General features: G+C 41.4%; 1 protein-coding gene across 1 annotated transcript in view; it reads left to right on the top strand.

The window, feature by feature from the left end:
- The first annotated feature begins 5,624 nt into the window (after window positions 1-5,624).
- Window positions 5,625-19,743, top strand: part of CMPK1 (cytidine/uridine monophosphate kinase 1) — a 33,125-nt gene continuing 19,006 nt past the window's right edge. Inside the window, exon 1 of the mRNA XM_081087093.1 lies at window positions 5,625-5,953. Within this exon, the coding sequence (XP_080943219.1) occupies window positions 5,783-5,953 (171 nt within the window). The 5' untranslated portion in view covers window positions 5,625-5,782. The remainder of the gene's footprint in view (window positions 5,954-19,743) is intronic.

Here is a 19,743-nt window from a genome sequence, read left to right as displayed (position 1 = left end):
AGGTAGGGATTTTCCCCTGAAGTTAGGGAGGGAATAAAACCCCTTAACTAAGTGCCAGGCGGGTAATTAATCACTTTTAACTACGAACAATCACACTTAAGCTACATAATCTTTACTCCCTGGAATGGAGATAAGAAATGCCCTAACCTTTGGAATAGAGATTGATAGGATTGGAATCAACTGGTATAAATACAGATGTCACAAGACAACAGGACACAGAACCTAGACCCAGAACATAGAGACAGAACCTAGAGAGAGAACATGGCAAAAGATCCTGGACAGAACCTGGCTACAGAACCTGGCAAAAGAACCTAGAGACAGAACCTGGCTACAGAACCTGGATAGAACATGGCAAGAGAACCTGACTAGAACCTGGTGACTGAACCTGGCTGGAGAACCTGGACAGAACGTGGCTGGAGAATCTAGCGAGGGAACATGGCTACAGAACCTGGCTGGAGAACCTGGAGAACCTAGCAAGAGAACATGGATACAGAACTTGGCTGGAGATCCTAACCAGAACTTCACTGGAGATCCTGGACAGAACTTGGTTGGAGAACCTAGACAGAACCTGGCTGAAGAATCTAGCGAGAGAACATGGCTACAGAACCTGGCTGGAGACCCTGACAAGAGAACCCGGCTATGATGATCACCTGAACGCTGCCTCTGTGTCATTCCTTCTTCACCGACTCCGTCCACACCTTTGGGGACCCCTGGACCTGCTGGGGTTGGACCCCAGCATTTCATTTGCGTGCGGCCCCTTCTCCAGATCCCAAACCCTGAACCGTGTGGGATGTAGGACATTCACAGTCCCGGACTTTTGTTTGTTGGGAGGTTTTTGATTCCTGGTTCCATCTCCTTGCTAATAATCTATCTGTTCAGATTTTTATTTCATCACAATTCAGTCTTGGTAGGTTATATGCTTCTAGGAATTTATCAATTTCTTCTAGGTTGTCTACTTTATTGGTATATAGCTATCCATAGTGGATCTTTTGTATTTCTGTGGTATTAGTTGTAATATATCTTTATTTCTAGTCTAAATCTTCCAGGAACCTTGGAGTTCCTTTAAAAGAGTGAATCATGACCTGGCTCAGTGGTTAGAGCATCAGCACGGAGGTTCGATGCCCGGTCAAGGGCATGTACGAGGGTTGTGGATTCACTCCCAGGCCTCAGTTGGAGTGCATGTAGGAGGCAACCAGTCAATATGTCTCTCTCATATCACTGTTTCTCTTTCTTTCTCTCTTTCCTTCCTCTCTCCCTCCCTTCCACTCTCTCTGAAAAGCAGTGGGAAAAATATCCTCAGGTGAGGATTAACAAAAAAACACATACCAGTGAGTCATGTTACAACAATTAATACATTGTAATACTGTATAAAGAGTAATGAGACCTAGTCCCTTCCTTCAAGGATCTGTAAATCTAGTGTGGAGATACACAATACACCACAGTGCTACAACAGAAGTAAACAAGGGACACAGTAAGTGGGGAGGTGGTATGTGTAAAAGCCCAAAAGAGGGGCACCTAACCCAGTCTTGAAAATTTAGAGAGCGTTTCCTAGAGGAGGTAAAATCTGAGTTGAATCCTGGAAAATGAATAGCATATACCAGCAAAGAGGTGTGGTGAAGAATGGGAAAGTGGAAGTATGGGAACAGATGATCTATCTCTAAAGGGCAATTATGATCAATAGGACAAATAAATGGTGACAAGGCCCTATTTCTGAAGCTCTTACAGACTTTTCTAGGAACTTGACTATATATGGGAATAGTATGCATGCATTGAATATATGCCCAAAAGACCTAATGTACTTGATGATAAACAAACACATATTGATAGGAGTGGGTTTTGAGGATACCTCTTGTTATACTTCTTTCTGAAATCAGTTTTCTTATCTGTAATAACACTAACTTTAAAGGGATTTTGTGAATATGAAACTTTTTATCTCCTAAGGTGGCAGTATTGTAGAGAAAAAATGCAGATTTTGAAGCTGTACATGCTGAGTTTGAAATTCACTTTGCTATCTACTAGTTATGTGGTCTTAAAGTATTTCCACTTTCTGGCTTTGTTTCTCCATCTGCAAAATGACAGTACTAACTTCACAGCATTACAAGGATTTTATAAGGCAAGACTGATGTTTAGCCAACACAACTTGTAAGACTCTTTTGATGGTTAAAATACTGAATTATTTTCATATGAGTTGGTATATAAGAGCACTTTGTTTACCATTCACTCCTCTCCTGGGACATCAATGACTTTCCATGATCCAACAATTAGAGGGTTGATGTCCAGGACAGCAAATCCTGGCCTAGAAATCTCTACAGATATTATAATTGTAATGATTATTAAATGGTAATGTAAGTGAAATGTACTTGATGATAAATAAACACATATAGGTAGGAGTGGGTTTTGAGGATACCTCTTGTAGCCTCAGAAAATGTAATGTAAGTCAAATACCTGATACATAGTGGATATTCAATATATATTCATTCAATTTATTTAATCTATGGATTCAATCTATTAATTCAGATAAGGAATGGCCCTCTACTGGGTAACATCCACTTATTCAATATATATTTAAGGAGTCATATTATTATTGAAGGTCTGTTGTCTGCATTTAGGTGGGACTCATTGTTTCTCTGCCACCACCAAGGAGTAGGAGCACTATTATAAGGCTAAGAAGGAGTTAAATGTTCAAGCATCAGAGAAGCATGGTGTCTTTCATGAATCCTAGCCTCCTTGGATTCATGTGACTACATGGTGTGGTAAGATACGTGTTTTTGAAAAACTCTTCCATGTGTCTCCTCTCTCTGTTGACAAAACTACTCACACTACTAAACACTTCCGGTTACCAAATGCTTTCTATATGTTCTGGGCTCACATACATCATCATAAACATTCTGTTGCAAATACCCTCTCGGTCCTTTCTCCTTCTGTTGTGCTTGTTTGGCAAAACTCCTACCCTGGCTAAACTCAACACTGTCTTCTCTATGCCTCCATCTGAACAGTCAAACATCTTCAAATATTTTAAATCCATGATCTCTTTTTAAAAATATATTTTTATTGATTTCAGAGAGGAAGGAAGAGGGAGAGAGAGATAGAAACATCCATGATGAGAGAGAATCATGGATCGGCTGCCTCCTGCAAGTTCCCCACTGGGGATCGAGCCCACAACCCGGGCATGTGCCCTTGGCCAGAATCAAACCTGGGACCTTTCAGTTCACAGGCCGACACTCTATCCACTGAGCCAAACCGGCTAGGGCTTAAATCCATGATCTTGATAAAATTTATGACAGAGACCTTAACCTGCATATAACCAATCAATAGATAGGGCATGTGGAAGCAGCTAGAACCTGGGAAGGAGCTCTAGACCAGTGCAATCTCTTAACATGGTCAGTGTTAACCCAAAGGTCAGGGAGGAGCTCTTGTGGGTGATGCTGAGGTTGTGAGTCCCAGCCTGAGTGAGGGACTAACTCATGATAGTTTGTGCACATGCTGCTATGTCTGTACATACTGGGTTACAATCCTTTCTTTTTCCAGAATAAATCCTTTTTGGAATACCTAATTGATTCTCGTTGATAGTTGACGAACTCAACCACCAAATGAGTTCCTAAGGTTGCTCTGAAGTCCTGCTGATTAGTTTTCTTTAGAAAACCAATTTTCCACTCTCAAAGATGTCTGTTTCATACCTTCTGTCTTCTCAAACACCGGACTCCCTTCTCTTTACCCTCAGCTGATATTGCCTTTTATTTACTGAGAAAATAAAGTTATCAGACAGGAATGCTTCCTTATCTTCAAACTTTCTTGTAACTATACCTTTCTTCCAACTCCTATTATAAATGAACTTCGTTTTCTCTGAGTCCTTTTAAGTAATCTAAGGCCCTTCCCGTGCCCTTTGGAACCCATGTGATTTTTCTTCTCTAGGGATTACCTCTGTTCCTTTCTTTCATATCAATCTTAGAAGCTTAAATAGAAGCTCTAGTACAGTATTATCTAATACAGCCATGGGCAAACTACGGCCCGCGGGCCGGATCCGGCCCGTTTGAAATGAATAAAACTAAAAAAGAAAAAGACCGTACCTTTTATGTAATGATGTTTACTTTGAATTTATATTAGTTCACACAAACACTCCAACCATGCTTTTGTTCCAGCCCTCTGGTCCAGTTTAAGAACCCATTGTGGCCCTCGAGTCAAAAAGTTTGCCCACCCCTGGTCTAATAGAACATTTTGTGATGATGGAAATGTTCTGTATGTACATTGTCCGGTACAATTGCCACTAGCTACATGTGATTATTGAGCACTTGAAATGTGGTTAGTATGACTGAGGAAATGAATTTTTAAATTGTATTTAACGTAATTAATTTAGCCTTATGTGGCTAGTGGCTACCATATTAGACATTATTACTCCTAATGACATCCTAATAAACTAAGCCTTGACCCTTATTCTCTCTATTGTCTTCAGCTCCTCACCTATGCACTCCTCTTTCAATCTAGTTTCAAATTAAATATAGTGTGTGATCTGCTTTGGGTGACACCATAGAGTTCATAAGTCTAAATTCTCCCTGATGCCAAGTCCAAGTTATTAGTATAACACAATGTTCACCAATGCATCACCAAAATCCTACTCCAGATATTCTGCTGGAACACCACATTCTTATGGTTTTCCTCCTACCTTTTTTGGCTCTTCCTTTTCAGGCTCCTCCTCCTCTCTCCAACTTTTAAAGGTCTGTGTTCCAAGACTCATTCCTTAGACTCCTTTTCTTCTTTCTTAAGATTTTTCCTTCATGCAGGGGGCAGAGAAATGGAGTTATAATTAAAGAGCTTCCCAGTGCAATTGGACTATAATCCAAACTCCTTTCCATAACTAAAGGGCCTGAATGACCTGCCACCAGTCTAACTCTTCCACCTTCTGTTCTCCCTGTCATTCATACAGTTCTGGTCTGTCTTCTCTAACACCGGGGTTTTTGCACACCTTTTCTCTTTTTAAAAATATATATTTTATTGATTTTTTACAGAGAGGAAGGGAGAGGGATAGTTAGAAACATCAATCAGCTGCCTCCTACACACCCCCTACTGGGGATGTGCCTGCAACCAAGGTACATGCCCTTGACCAGAATCGAACCTGGGATCCTTCAGTCCGCAGGCCGACGCTCTATCCACTGAGCCAAACCGGTTAGGGCCACCTTTTCTGTTTTTGTGGGACACTATAATCTAGTCTTTGCCTGATTTTGCTCTTTCCTATCCTTACGTCTTGGCTTAAATGTCACCTCTTCAGAGGTCTTCTCTGACTACTTTACCCAAATTACATTCATCCTTTGTTATGCCTTCAAAGCTCACATTGCTATTTGTATATATTTTTTCTTTGTTTGTTGCTGTTTGCATTTATTTACTTATTCGTGTGTTGACTTGCTCAGGTCGGCTGCCTCCCCACTGGAACTTAAATTCCTTGTGAACAGAGACAATAGGTTCTGCTCTCCCGTAGTGTCGCACCAGACTCCAGCACGGGCCTGACACAGGCTGCACCAGGTTAAGAATCCCCGGATTGAACCAATAAATGAGCGGACGAAGGAGCGGGTTGGAGGAGGCCCCGCCCCGCCGAGGAAGAGCCCTAGCACCGCCGCCCCCCAGCAGTGGGAGCCCCGCCCCTTCCGGCCGCGACGGGGACGCCCCGGCAGCCTTGGCGGCGGGCCGTGGCGGGCGCCGGCTCGGCCCGCCCCCTTCTGCTGTCCCGCCCCGTTCCGCCCCGTTCCGCCCCGCGCCTCGGCCGGCCGGGCTGCTGTCAGAGACGCAGTGTATGCTGAACCGCTGCGGCCGCCGGCTGCTGCACGACCTGGGTCTTCGTTTCCCGCTGGTGACCCGCCGGCCGTTTTTCCTCTGCCCTCACCGCCTCATGAAGCCGCTGGTCGTGTTCGTTCTTGGCGGTCCCGGCGCCGGCAAAGGGACCCAGTGCGCCCGCATCGTCGAGGTGAGGCCCAGGCCGCTGGCGGTCTGGAGGCTTGACCAGACGCCGGGCCGGCTTGTCCTGTCGCGCCCGGAGGTCCGCGCCCCCCGGAGCCGCGGGGCCGCGGACTACGAATCCCGGCGACCGTCGCGCCACCCGCGTGGCGGTGGTTGAGGGTCCGCCGGCGCGTGGCACGTCGGGACTGGTAGTCCACGTCCGCCCGCCTCGGGGGCGCCGGGAATGGATGGGGACTCCTTGGGGTCGCTTTGTTCCTGCGCCCCTCTTTCCTTATATGTTGGGACAAAGTTCGTCTTGAGAGTGGGCTGGGAGAGGGACTCCGAGAGGGCCAGCTTTCGGGGGCCCTCAGCGCAGAGGTCAGCGTGTCGCTGGGCGTGGAGTCAGTGAAGGCAGCGGGAGCCGGATTTAGGTCAGAGGCGTCGTGCGCCCACAGCTGCCGGGCTGAAGAAGAGACCGGTTTTTCTGCTCTGCCCCTCCCCGTGGGCTCTCTAAACCGCAAGCCCGCAACTAATCAGCCCAGAAAGGAATCCCGGCGGACAGGCTGTTAGGTTAGGTGTTCTGTGACCCGCCAGTGGCGCGTTCTGGCCCCTTCAGTGGGCAGTACCAGCCCTGACAGCCCGAGCTCGTGTGGTTGGAAAAGCCGGGGCACTGCTGCCAGCTCACGCCGAGTCCACGGCCAGGTCACTGCCCCCGAGTCTCAGTTGCCCCCTCTAGAACTTAAGAGGCTGTACACCCAGCTTTAAACTCAGTATAAAATACCGTCCAACTCTGGAATTGTGAAATTGTGTTACTTTCTAATTCTTTTTTTCTTCAAGTGGTGATAAGTTTACCATTTCAATTCTGTCAACAATTTTCAAACTGATACTTGGTTACCTGCACTGACACTAAGAAATGCTTCTTGGAGAGTCTGGGGGACTATTTGGGAGAGAAGGCAAACAAGATACATAGAAACAGAAGAGGCGACCGGCGTGCTGTAAACACTGAGTCCCTGTGGAACTCGGTGACCAACAAAAGTGTTGCCACAGAACGTATAGAATTCCCTCCTCTGTTGCATGATGTGGCTTCTTTTAGCTTTGGGCCTCCACTCCTCTCCCTCTGTGTGCGGTGACACCGTTCACTCCTGCCCTATATATCACTCTCGAAAGAACATCCAGAAAAAGTCGGATGGTGACATCTACTTCATTATATATTCTATTGCTGCATTTATCATTATTGACTATTTTTAGGGGTAAAAGTGGAACTAACTCAACCAAAAAAATACATAAATATTTTTCTCATTTTTGATGGTTCTTTTTACTCTTTAGAAGACAAGTGGACAATTGGATGATCTCAAGCTTTTGTTTTATGTATGAAATGACTCATATGTACATAGCATGATAGAGGAAGGAGCAAAGACTTAAGCAACAGATGTGGGGTCAAAGTCTATGTGCCATTTACTGTTTCTTTAGTCCCAGACAAGGTGTTACTTTTAGCTTGAGTTTCTCTGTAAAAAGGGGGAATTAATTTCTATCTAGTATGGTATTTGTGAATATTAAATGAAGTAAAATCTCTGGCACACATAGATGCAAATAATTTCTTTCTCAGTGTTAGACTTCCTGTACTTAATTTATGAGATTGGTTATTTTTACTTCGTAGTAGTGTTAACTTTTTAAAACTTAGGACCATTATATTTGAATGCATTTAAATATTTTGTTTCTGAATCCTAAAGTGGCTTTAACTGTCCACACCCCAACTAATAATACCCGTGTTACTGCACTGGTTTAAAAATAATCTCCACATTCTATAACTAGTATTTATTCTTATATCTGGTCAGTAAGGGCTGATGACATTTTAAACCTGTTACAAGATTTCCCTGATGAGATATGTTTTATAGTTTATTATCCTATTCTTTAAGATTTGAGCAGTTACATGAGCTTAAGCTGTTTTAAACTGTTATCTTCCATGAAAATAGTTACTCTTGATTCCAATTGCCATAAACATTAAGTTGATATCTACAGATTCCAAACAGTTTATAATTTAGTAATTGCTGTCCCCCAGTTGATGAAATGAACAATGGAAGTCTGTGGTCAGTTAAATTAGAGGTTTTTTTATTCTTTTCTTTATGAGTCCCTTGTATTTTGATTGAATATTTTATTATATAGGCAAACAATAGCTGAATCCCAAAAGATTGTAATTTAAACAAGGTTAAATTTTCCAACTATCATGCCAATGCTAATTTAGCTCACAGGAGCCCTGAAATATGGCTGAAATAGAATTGTTTTGTTGGGAAAAGTACACTGATTTCCAACTCAGGCTGCCAGAAGTACATTTTAGAGCCCTGGCTACAGAACCTACAACTATCTGACCCTTTGATGTCATGGGGCATTGCTTTTAGGAACAAGAGTGTGACTGGAGGGAAGATTGTACCTGTTTTTCTTTCTGAAGAGGAATTCTACCTCTATTACATGCTCTCCCAGATCTCGAGGAAGGAAGGGCAAATCTGATATGGTATCTTCTGAAAGTGTTCTGAACTGGGAAGGAAAGGTTTGAGGGGTTTTAGTTTTGACTTTTCCCTTTTATTTGTACTGGTCTTTTTCAATTTAGTTTTATTTTCTAACTATTTGTTTCTATTTTCTGTGCCCTTTCATACTCAATTTGTTTTTGAAAATTAGCCATTTTTAAAATCAGTGCAATCCTCTTAGAGTTAGTGAGAGTAGAGTTGTGAAATAACTTGTTACTAAAAAATCATGATGATACTGCCTTATTTTTGAGTTTTTTAAATTAAAATTTATGTATATTGTTTTGACTCAAGAAAAATTATGGTGCCATAACCTCTTTGAAAATAAGATCTGCAATTTTGCATGTGTTAGCAGGAAGAGATGGTTAAACCAACTCTTTTAAAGATGGTGAACATTTTACTTACATAAACAAATTATACTCAAGTATATATCCATGCCAAATTGCTTTCTATAGCACCCCAACAAAATTCTTATCTTCTGTGTCATAACGTCCAAGCTTTGCGGGTAACTCATACTTTGGTAATCTTACCTATCACTGGGGTGATAATGACTTTAAGCATGTAGAAATCAGAAACTTGATTTTACTTATATTTGTGTCTCAGGTGTTGAACATTGTGCCTGGCATTCAGCAGGTGCTTAATAAGTATTCTTTGAACATTTTGATTTTTTAATATATTTTTAAATTGATTACAGAGAGGAAGGAAGAGGGGAGAAACATTGGTTGCCTGCCTCCTGCACGGTACCTACTGGGGATCGATCCCGAAACCCGGGCATATTCCCTGACTGGGAATCTAACCGTAACATCTTGATTCATAGGTCAAAACTCAACTACTGGACCATACCACTGGGCTCTTTGAATATTTTTAGAGGATACAGTCTAAACTAAAGATGTAAAACATTTTTTAAATTTGATCCCCAGGGGGCGCCCAAGTTGCAGTTAGTACTCCCAATTTTAGATAGAAGGGTTTGAAGGAAACCTAGCTCTGTCTTACTCAAGTTTCTTGTGTAGCATTTCTGTTTACTCTTAGTAAATGGTATGGTTGTGAAAATCTGAGCATTCTAAAATTTCCAAGCTCCTGATTACAAATCCCTAAAGCAGATTACCATTCATAGAAGGAACTAGATGAGAAGATCCAATGGACATTAAACTTGTTTTAAAAGAGGCCTTTTTCTTTTTGATGGGATAACGTAGAGTAAGAGATAGGTTTTTGTTTGTTTGTTTTGCTTTGTATTAAGGAAGTTTAAATTATCTCTGATAGAGATAGTCCACAGAATTCTTTTTTTTTTTAATTAAATCTTTATTGTTCAGATTATTACATTTGTTCCTCTTTTTTCCCCCCATAACTCCCCTCCTCCCAGTTCCCGCCCCACCCTCTGCCCTCACTCCCCACCCACTGTCCTCATCCATAGGTGCACGATTTTTGTCCAGTCTCTTCCTGCATCTCCCACACCCCTTTCCCCCCCAAAAATAGTCAGTCCATTCCCTTTCTATGTCCCTGATTCTATTATAATCACCAGTTCATTCTGTTCATCGGATTATTTATTCACTTGATTCTTAGATTCACTTGTTGATAGATGCATATTTGTTGTTCATAATTTGTATCTTTACCTTTTTCTTCCTCTTCCTCTTCTTAAAGGATACCTTTCAGCATTTCATATAATCCTGTTTTGGTGGTGATGAACTCCTTTAGCTTTTCCTTATCTGTGAAGCTCTTTATCTGACCTTCAATTCTGAATGATAGCTTTGCTGGATAAAGTAATCTTGGTTGTAGGTTCTTGGTATTCATCACTTTGAATATTTCTTGCCACTCCCTTCTGGCCTGCAAAGTTTCTGTTGAGAAATCAGCTGACAGTCGTATGGGTATTCCCTTGTAGGTAACTGAGTTTCTTTCTCTTGCTGTTTTTAAGATTCTCTCTTTATCTTTTCCTCTTGGCATTTTAATTATGATGTGTCTTGGTGTGGTCCTCTTTGGATTCCTTTTGTTTGGGGTTCTCCACGCTTCTTGGACCTGTAAGTCCATTTCTTTCACCAGGTGAGGGAAGTTTTCTGTCATTATTTCTTCAAATAGGTTTTCAATATCTTGCTCTCTCTCATCTTCTGGCACCCCTATAATTCGGATGTTGGTACGCCTGAAGCTGTCCCAGAGGCTCCTTACACTATCCTCGCATTTTTGGATTCTTTTTTCATTTTGCTTTTCCGGTTGGGTGTTTTTTGCTTCCTCGCATTTCAAATCATTGACTTGATTCTTGCGCTCCTCTGTTCTGCTGTCGGGAGTCTGTATAATATTCTTTATTTCAGTCAGTGTATGCTTAATTTCTAGTTGGTTCCCCAATATAACATCGAGGGTCTCATTAGTTTTCTTGTAGATCTCATTAAGTTTATCGGCGGCTTCTAAACAGTTCTTGAGAGACCTTAAAAGTGTGGTTCTGAACTCTAGATCTTCCATTGACAATTTTGTCCTGTTTCTTTGTCTCCGCATTTTGTTATGCTTCCTTGGTGCACCCCCTAGTGGTCTTTGTTCGTGGTTTTATAGTTAAATCTTGATTGTTGTAGCTAATTCCAGGGAGGGTTTGACCTCCAGGCCAAGTGGCTATGAGAATCAGCTGTGTCAGCAGTGCGAGAACTTCTGTCCTCTAGGGAGGTGCTAATCTGGCGTTTGCCTGAGGCTATCCGGCAAATGCCTCTGTGCAGGGCTTGGGCGGGGCAGGTCGCACAGGATCAACAGGGTGGGCCGGAGAGAGCAGTTATGGCCGCTCTCAGTCCTGTCCCCAGGGGCTCTGCCTCTCTGAGTCCCAGCACCCGCTGCAAAGCTCGGAGAGAAAGCTGCACTCGCTCTGACCGAAGCCAGGCAGTCCCGCTTCTCCCGTTTGAGTCTGGGTCCCTAAAGACTCGCCTGCATCTGGAGCTCAGAGTCTGCGACTCCCTCCCGATTGAAAACGCCAACGGCGCCCTCCGCCGCCAGCCCACTCCGCGCACTCCACACCTCAGAATTTGACTTCAGCACTGCGCCTCCTCTGAGTGTCCGTATGCGTTTCTCTTTCCTCCTAGTTGTAGGACTTCCACTCAGCCAGCGTTCCAGTGGTTCTGGGTGATGTCCGTTCAGTCTTTTAGTTTCACTTTTGAAGTAGTTGTTCAAAGCAGCAAACTCCGGAGTTAACCTATGCTGCCATCTTGGTTCTCCCCACAGAATTCTTGACTCTTCTGAAGTACCACCTTTTCATTAAAAGTGGTTGTAACATAGGACTTTTTTGTTAAGAACTTGGAGGAATGACTATATTCAGATATTACTATCCTTACTTTTGAAAGCTTCCTCATTCTTTTTGCCTTTCTATTTTTTTTTAAATATATTTTATTGATTTTTTACAGAGAGGAAGAAAGAGAGATAGAGAGTTAGAAACATCGATGAGAGAGAAACATCGATCAGCTGCCTCCTGCACATCCCCCACTGTGGAAGTGCCCGCAACCCAGGTACATGCCCTTGACCGGAATCGAACCTGGGACCTTTCAGTCCGCAGGCCGACGCTGTATCCACTGAGCCAAACCGGTTTCGGCTTGCCTTTCTATTTTAAGTTACCAAAGTTACATACTAGCTGGGAAAGTTAATCTTCTCTAATTTGAAATCACTAAGAAATAAAAATGCAGCCCTAGCTTGTTTGGCTCAGTGGACCAGGCATTGGCCTGTGGACTGAAAGGTCCCAGGTTCGATTCCAGTCAAGGGCACATGCCCAGGTTTCGGGCTCAATTCCCAGTAGGGGGTATGCAGGAGGCAGCTGACCAATGATTCTCTCTCATCATTGATGTTTCTATCTCTCTCTCCCTTTCCCTTCCTTTTTGAAATCAATAAAAGTATATATATATATTTAAATTGCAAATACAGTGAAACCTGTTTTTTTTTCTTTTTAAAAAATATTTTTATTGATTTCAGAAAGTAAGGGAGAGGGAGAGAGAGATAGGAACATCAATGATGAGAATCATTGATCATTGGCCTTCTGCACGCCCCCTACTGGGTATGGAGCCGAAACCCGGGCATGTGCCCTCACAGGGAATTGAACTTTGACCTCCTGGTTCATAGGTCGATGCTCAACCATTAAGCCACACTGGCCAGGGCTGGAGGTTTCATTTCTGAGAAAAGCGTAACATAGGCTAAAGCTATAAAATTGCTATTGGAGAAAAAAAGGAAGTGCGATTGACCCAGAAATACTTCCTGAATGCAAACTGTGCTGTATCTGTGTGCAGGGATATAAGTTTCTAGGTGAGGGGTTCTCAATTTAGAGTGGAAGTAGACACACACAATGTAATTTCATGAGAAAAGATATGAAAGATTTTTGCAAATATTAAACAGTAAATTGTTTTAAAACTTTTTATCTTTTAGTTTTGCCTCCCTAACTAGAGTATGATGTCTTTAAGACTGGGAACCCTGTCTTTTCTGTCCTTTGCTCCTTCTACTGATGTTTGAAATGCCTATTCATCCTTCACATCTTAGCTTAATACAGAGACTCCCAAAGGCTAAAGATTTCCTTAGCATCTCAGTAAATATTTTCACAACCATGCTAGTCCAAAAGAAATACTGTATCTAATAATTCTATTTATTAAATTAGATCCAAACAATCCTATATAATAACAGGGTAATATGCAAATTGACCCTAACAGCAGAACCACTGGGAATGACTGGTCACTATGACACACACTGACCACTAGGGGGCAGACGCTCAGTGCAGGAGCTGCCCTCTGGTGGTCACTGCGCTCCCACAGGGGAGCTCTGCTCAGCCACAAGCCAGGCTGCCAGCTGCCAGCACAGTGGTGGTGGCAGGAGCCTCTCCCACCTCCTCAGCAGTGCTAAGGATGTCTGACTGCAGCTTAGGCTTGCTCCCAGCTGGCAAGTGGACATCCCCTAAAGGCTCCTGGGCTGCCAGAGGGATGTCTGACTGCCAGCTTAGGCCCGATCCCTTGGGGAGCGGGCCTAAGCCAGCAGGTGGATATCCCCCGAGGGGTCCCAGACTGCGAGAGGGCACAGGCCAGGCTGAGGGACCCCCCCGAGTGTACAAATTTTTGTGCACTGGGCCTCTAATCCTATATAATAAAAGCCTAGGTGGCATCACGCCCTTGCGCGATGCCCTCGTGTGACGACGTTACGAGATGGCCACCACAAGATGGCCGGCAGGGGAGGGCAGCTGTGGACGATCAGGTTGGCAGGGGAGGGCAGTTGGGGGCAAACAGGCCAGCAGGGAAGGCAATTGGGGATGATCGGGCGGCAGGGGAGGGCAGTTGGGGGCAACCAGGCCTACAGGGGAGGGCAGTTAGGGGCAACTAGGCTGGCAGGGGAGGGCAGTTGTGGGGGACCAAGCCTGCAGGGGAGGGCAGTTAGGGGCAACCATGCTAGCAGGGTAGAGTAGTTGGGGGGTGATTGGGCCGGCAGGGGAGGGCAGTTGGGGGCAATCAGCCCGGCAGGGGAGCAGTTAGGTGTCAATCAGGCCAACAGGGGAGCAGTTAGGGGGAGATCAGGCTGGCAGGCAGAAGTAGGGGCAATCAGGCAGGCAGGCAGGTGAGCGGTTAGGAGCCAGCAGTCCTGGATTGTGAGAGGGATCCCAGATTGGAGAGGGTGCAGGCCGGGCTGAGGGACACCCGCCCCCCCTGCATGAATTTCATGCACCGGGCCTCTAGTACTTAATATTTTCTAACAATTTAGTAGCTGTTTGAAGAAATAATACATATTATTTAAAACAAAAAGTGGCAATTTTCTTTCCACAATTACTTACTAATGGGATGTAAATGCCTGTTGGGCACTGTAGTTTCTCATACCTTGGAATCAGATTGGATACTTCTATCCTCATTTCCTTTTCCATGTGGTGCTAGTTTTTATCACAGCAACTGTCCACCAAAAAATCAGCATCACAGAGATGTGTCTTCAAAAAGAACGTGCCATGATCTAACATTGAAATTGAACTACCCTGAGCTTCTAGTTCACATGCTATCTAACAGACATCAAATATTACTATTTCCCTTAGAAATTTAAACCCAGGGCACTCTTGTGAATTTGCTGCTGTACTCCAGGCACTTTGGCATATAGCTCGGGAACCATGAGCAAAAGTTTCCTCTGAAACTGGCCCTCACACGTTTAGACAAGGTCAGATTTCTCTACTATATGCTCTCAGAGCACTTCATCACATCTATCCATTTGTAATTCTGTTGTCCTTTATAGTATTTACCAGTTTGTTTTGTTTTGTTTTTATCTTTTTCTTAGTCTTATTTTATTGTTTAAAGTATTGCATGTAGTATTACATATGTCTCCTTTTTCCCCTATTGACCTCCCTCAGCCAACCGCCCCCCCCCAGCACATGCCCTCACCCCCCTAGTGTCTGTGTCCATTGGTTATGCTTATATGCATGCATACAAGTCCTTTGTTTGATCTCTTACCCCCATCTATCGCCTTTCCACTGAAGTTTGACAGTCTGATGCTTATTTGTCTCTGTATCTATTTTTGTTCATCAGTTTATAATGTTCATTATATTCCACAAATGAGTGAGATTATGTGATATTTATCTTTCAATATTTACCAGTTTTTTATTCTGTTGTTCTTTATAACATTTATCAGTTTGCAGTTCACCCTTTATTTTTATAATTATTTGTCTCTCTGTGATACTGTAATTTATAAGAAAAATATATATTTGGTGATTTAGATGACCAAAATTTGTTTCTGATATATACAGTCATACACCACATAATGGCTCTCAGTCAACAACAGACCGCATATGTGTTGGCGGTCTCATAATATTATTTATTAGGAGTCAAATAATTCCTATTGCCTGGTGATACAGCCATTCTGTTTGTGGTGATGCTGGTCTAAACAAAGCTGGGCTGCCAGTTGTATAAAAGTATGGCACATACTGTTTTTACTGTTATTTTAGAGTCTATTCTTTCTACTTATATTAAAAAAAGTTTGCTGTGTGAGCAGCAGCCTCCCACACCTCATGTTTACAGCATGTCTTGGTTATGTTATTTTCTCTTGTGCTTTACTTAATCTCATGTTTTGCAAATTTAGTGTAGTCCAAATGTACAGTGTTTATAAAGTCTGTAGTAGTGTACAGTAATGTCCTAGGCCTTCACATTCACTCACCGACTCACCCAGAGCAAGCTCCAGTGTTTTAATGATTGTCTTTCTGAATTGAAACTAAGAGTTTTTCAGAGAAGTTGCTCTAGTAGTAGGACTTTTTGACCAAGGTAGAAAGGGTGGAGACGGGAGAACTATCTTATTCTTTGTGTCATGTTGGCCTGATCACACTAACTTTTGTTAACCTTAAAAGCTAATACTTTTAGCCCAGTTGCCATATGAAAATGTATTTGCTCTATCATTTCAGTTACTTTAACCTGACAAATCAAGAACATTTTTACAGACTGAACATGTGATAAGAGCATTTAGAACCTAATAAAGAACAGGTGTAACTGGCTATATTTATTGTTTGCTGACAGTGTTGCCTGGTTAACGAAACTAACAAAACATCATATTGGTAAAGGAAAAAACATCTGCTCTTAACTATCATTGTCAGAAACTTTCACTTTGAGGGACTGGGTTCCAGGAAATGATATGTTCCATGCCTGGTTTCCATCGCTCTTCTCCAGAAGACCCATAAGTTGGTTCCATTCATCATTAGGCGATATTGTGTTCTCTATCAACAAGCAATTAAATATGCCTAACTTGAGGCACAGAAAAGGCTGTTTCCCTGCCCTGTTTGGAACTTCCATAATGTATTAGTCATTGATGTTTGCCATTGGAAAGTATTGTATTTAACTTGATCTATAGGACTTACCTTTATGATTTAGGGTTAGGTAGATAATAACATGAATTTCTGTTGTATCTACTGGGTGTAGAGAGACAGCCCAGATGATGTTTTGATTATGTAATTAGGTTTTAAATGGTGGAAAAATCTTATTTGCTACTTAATTAATGATTATTGGGTGAGACAAGTGGAAAGTGGAAATGGTATCAGAAGTGGAGAATGGCAAAAATAAAGCAAATGAAGCAAGGATGGTTGTAATCTGGCTGAATGGTGGGTCGAATATGCTTGGCTCTTTGTGTATGGATAAAGTTCCCGATCACATCTCCATCCTAGGATACAACAAAATGACCAAGTCCATCAGCTTTGAATCTCCTTTTTAATTTCCACCAGCGGATTCTGTGTTCAAAGGTAATAGTAGCTTGAGGAAAAAAGACTGCCTCCATATCTGTCACCTAGGAATTACCTCAGGGACCCACTGTGGAGGAGTAGAGTCACTAAGTCAGGAGACTTAGTTTCAAGTGCCAGTTTTCTCTGCTCTAACTGGCAAGTCAGCTTATCTCAATTTCCCTCTTTGGAAAATGAGGGGTGTGGAAGTAGGTGGTCTTGTCAGCCCTAAAACAGATCTGTATCCTAGATGTCAGTGTTATATACCATACAATCCAATGTAGGCTCACTCGAGGCAAATTATCCAATCATTATGAATATGTATCTTCTTTGCCGTTCTGTGTTGTATGAATGAGAGCAACAAGGAATTGTAGTTATAAATTCCTGCTATATTTCATGTTTTCATAGAACTTCAGAATGGTAACAAAGAATGTGTAAAGGCGGGAGAAGAAATAAGTTTTTTGAAATAGAACAATTGTGTATGTATGTGGTTTTTCATTAAAAAGATTTAAGAAATGGGATATTAGGGCCAATTTTCTTACAATATAGCATAGTATTAAAAAGAATGTAGACTTTGAAGTCAGATGTTTGTTTGAATCTTAGTCCACCACCTGTGACTATACTGCTTAACTTCTGATTCTGTATCTTCATTTGTAAAGTGATGATAATAATGCTAACTTCACTGGGTTATTATAAAGATGAAATGAGATCATGCTTCTACAGTATTTAGCACAGAACGTGGCACTCAGTAAGTATGTTCATGGTAACATTTATTTATTTATTTTTAGAAAAGATCTATAGGAAAGAATTGAAAGAGTAATTTGGAAAAGTAGTTTTGAGGAGCATTCTATTCCCATTGTTTACTACAGCATAAAAAAATGATTACTCACTAAACAGTTTACAGATTTTTAAAAATCTGGTATGACATTTTCTATTGTATTGAATGTGAAAGATTTTTCTACTTAGAGAAAATGTTTGTAGTTAACATTTAAGAATTCTAGAAAGGACAAGTGGATTTAAGGAGAAGTTTATAGTATAAATGCTAATTATATTTAAAATGGGTTATTAGATGCCAAATGACTTAATGATCAGAAAGTGTTATAGCTAATACGTATATATACCTTAATTGTCCTATTATTAAAGATGTGTATACTTTTTATTTTCTTCATTTTTTACTATATAAGTGGTACACATACATTATAGAAAAATTAGAAGAGTATAAAAACTACTAGTAATTTTGTCATCCAGATAAAACCACCAATAATCAGAATTTTGGGGTATAGTCTTCCAGACATTTTTTTTTTTAATTAGGCTCATACTCTCCGAAAACCTGCTTTTCACTTATAAAGTTGTAAACATATTACATGTTAATAAATGTTTTACCATATAATCCATATAACAATATCATAATCTATAGATTAGGTACATTATTTAATTCTCTGCTTTGGAGATTTTGTTGTTTCTGATTTTTCAGAAATTGTGTCCTGTGTTGTTTTTGTTTTTTGTTTTAAATAACTTGAGGCTGGCCAGTGTTGCTCAGTGGTTGAGTGTGGGCCTATGATTTCCAGTTAGGACACATGGCCGGGTTGCGGGCTGGATCCCCAGTGTGGGATGTGCAGAAGGCAGCCGATCAATGATTCTCTCTAATCATTGATGTTTCTATCTCTTTCTCCCTCTTCTTTTCTCTCTAAAATAAAAAAATGTATATATTTTAAAAAATAACTTTGAGGCGTTGGCTCGGTAGTTCAGTTAGTTATAGCATCGTCCGGATATGCCAAGGTTGCCGGTTCCATTCCTGGTCAGGACACATACAAGAATTAACCAATGAATGCATAAATAAGTGGAACAACAAATCAGTGTTTCTCTTTTTCTCTCCCTCTCCTTCACTCTTTCCCTTCCTCTCTCTAAAAGTCAATAAGTAAATTTTTAAAAATGAATGAAATATAGCAATTCACAAAAGATACAGTTCACCCATTTCAAGTATGATTTAATGATTTATTATATTACATTATTAATTGTTAAAAAATTGTGGCAAAATAAAACATGGAATTGCCATATTAACCATTCTAAATACACAGTTCAGTGACATTAATTGCATTTATAATGTTATGCAACTACCACTATTTCTAAAACTTTTCACCATCCCAGACAGAAACTCTATACCATTAACTAATAACTTCCAATTCCTCTCTTCCTCCAGCTCCTAGTAATCCCTAATCTACTTTCTGCTTCTATGATTTTGCCTATTTCCAATACTTCATATAAGTGGAATCAAACAGTATTTGTCCTTTTGTATCTGGCTAATTTCACTTGGTATAATGCTTTCAAGGTTCATCCATGTTAGCATGTATGGGAACTTCATTCCTTTTATGGCTGAGCAATGTTTCATTGTATGTATATGTCACATTTTGCTTATCCACTCATCTGTTATTGGGCATGGGCTACTACAACTTTTGGCTATTGTGAATAATGTTACAATGAATGTTGGCATACAAGTGTCTGTTTGAGGCCCTGTTTTCAATTCTTTTGGGTATATAGCTAGGAGTAGAATTGCTGGGTCATATGATAATTCTGTTTAACTTGTTGAGGAACCACCAAACTGTTTTCCACAGTAGCTGAACCACTTTACATTTCTACCCACAGTGTGCAAAGAGGGTTCCATTTTTTCCACATCCTCACCAACATTTCCATTTGTTTGTTTAATTCTAACCATCTTAGTATTGCGAAGTGGTATCTCATTGTGGCTTTGATTTGCATTTCCCTAATGATGTGAGCATCTTTCATTTACTTGTTGGCTATTTGTATAACTGCTTTGGAGAAATGTCTATTCATGTCCTTGAGCCATTTAAAATTTTTGTTTGTCTTTTTGTTTTTGACTTATAGAAGTTCTTTATATATTCTGGATATTAAGCCCATATCAGATATATAATGTGCAGAAGTTTCATTTTTAACCTTTTGAGGAACTGCCTGACTTCCAAAGTAGCCCCACCATCTTACATTCCCACCTGCAAGATGGGTGGGTTCCAGTTTCTTTAAGTACTGGCCAACACTTATCTGTTCTTTGTTGTTACTTTTAAGAAGCATTCTGGTGGGTGTGAAATGGTATCTTATTATGGTTTTGATTTGCATTTCCCTGAT

The sequence above is a fragment of the Myotis nattereri genome (assembly GCF_964212035.1).
Source record: "Myotis nattereri genome assembly, chromosome: 3".
Classification (NCBI taxonomy): Eukaryota; Metazoa; Chordata; class Mammalia; order Chiroptera; family Vespertilionidae; genus Myotis; species Myotis nattereri.
Note: the sequence above shows the minus strand (reverse complement) of the source record. Positions and strands in the feature narration are given on the sequence as shown.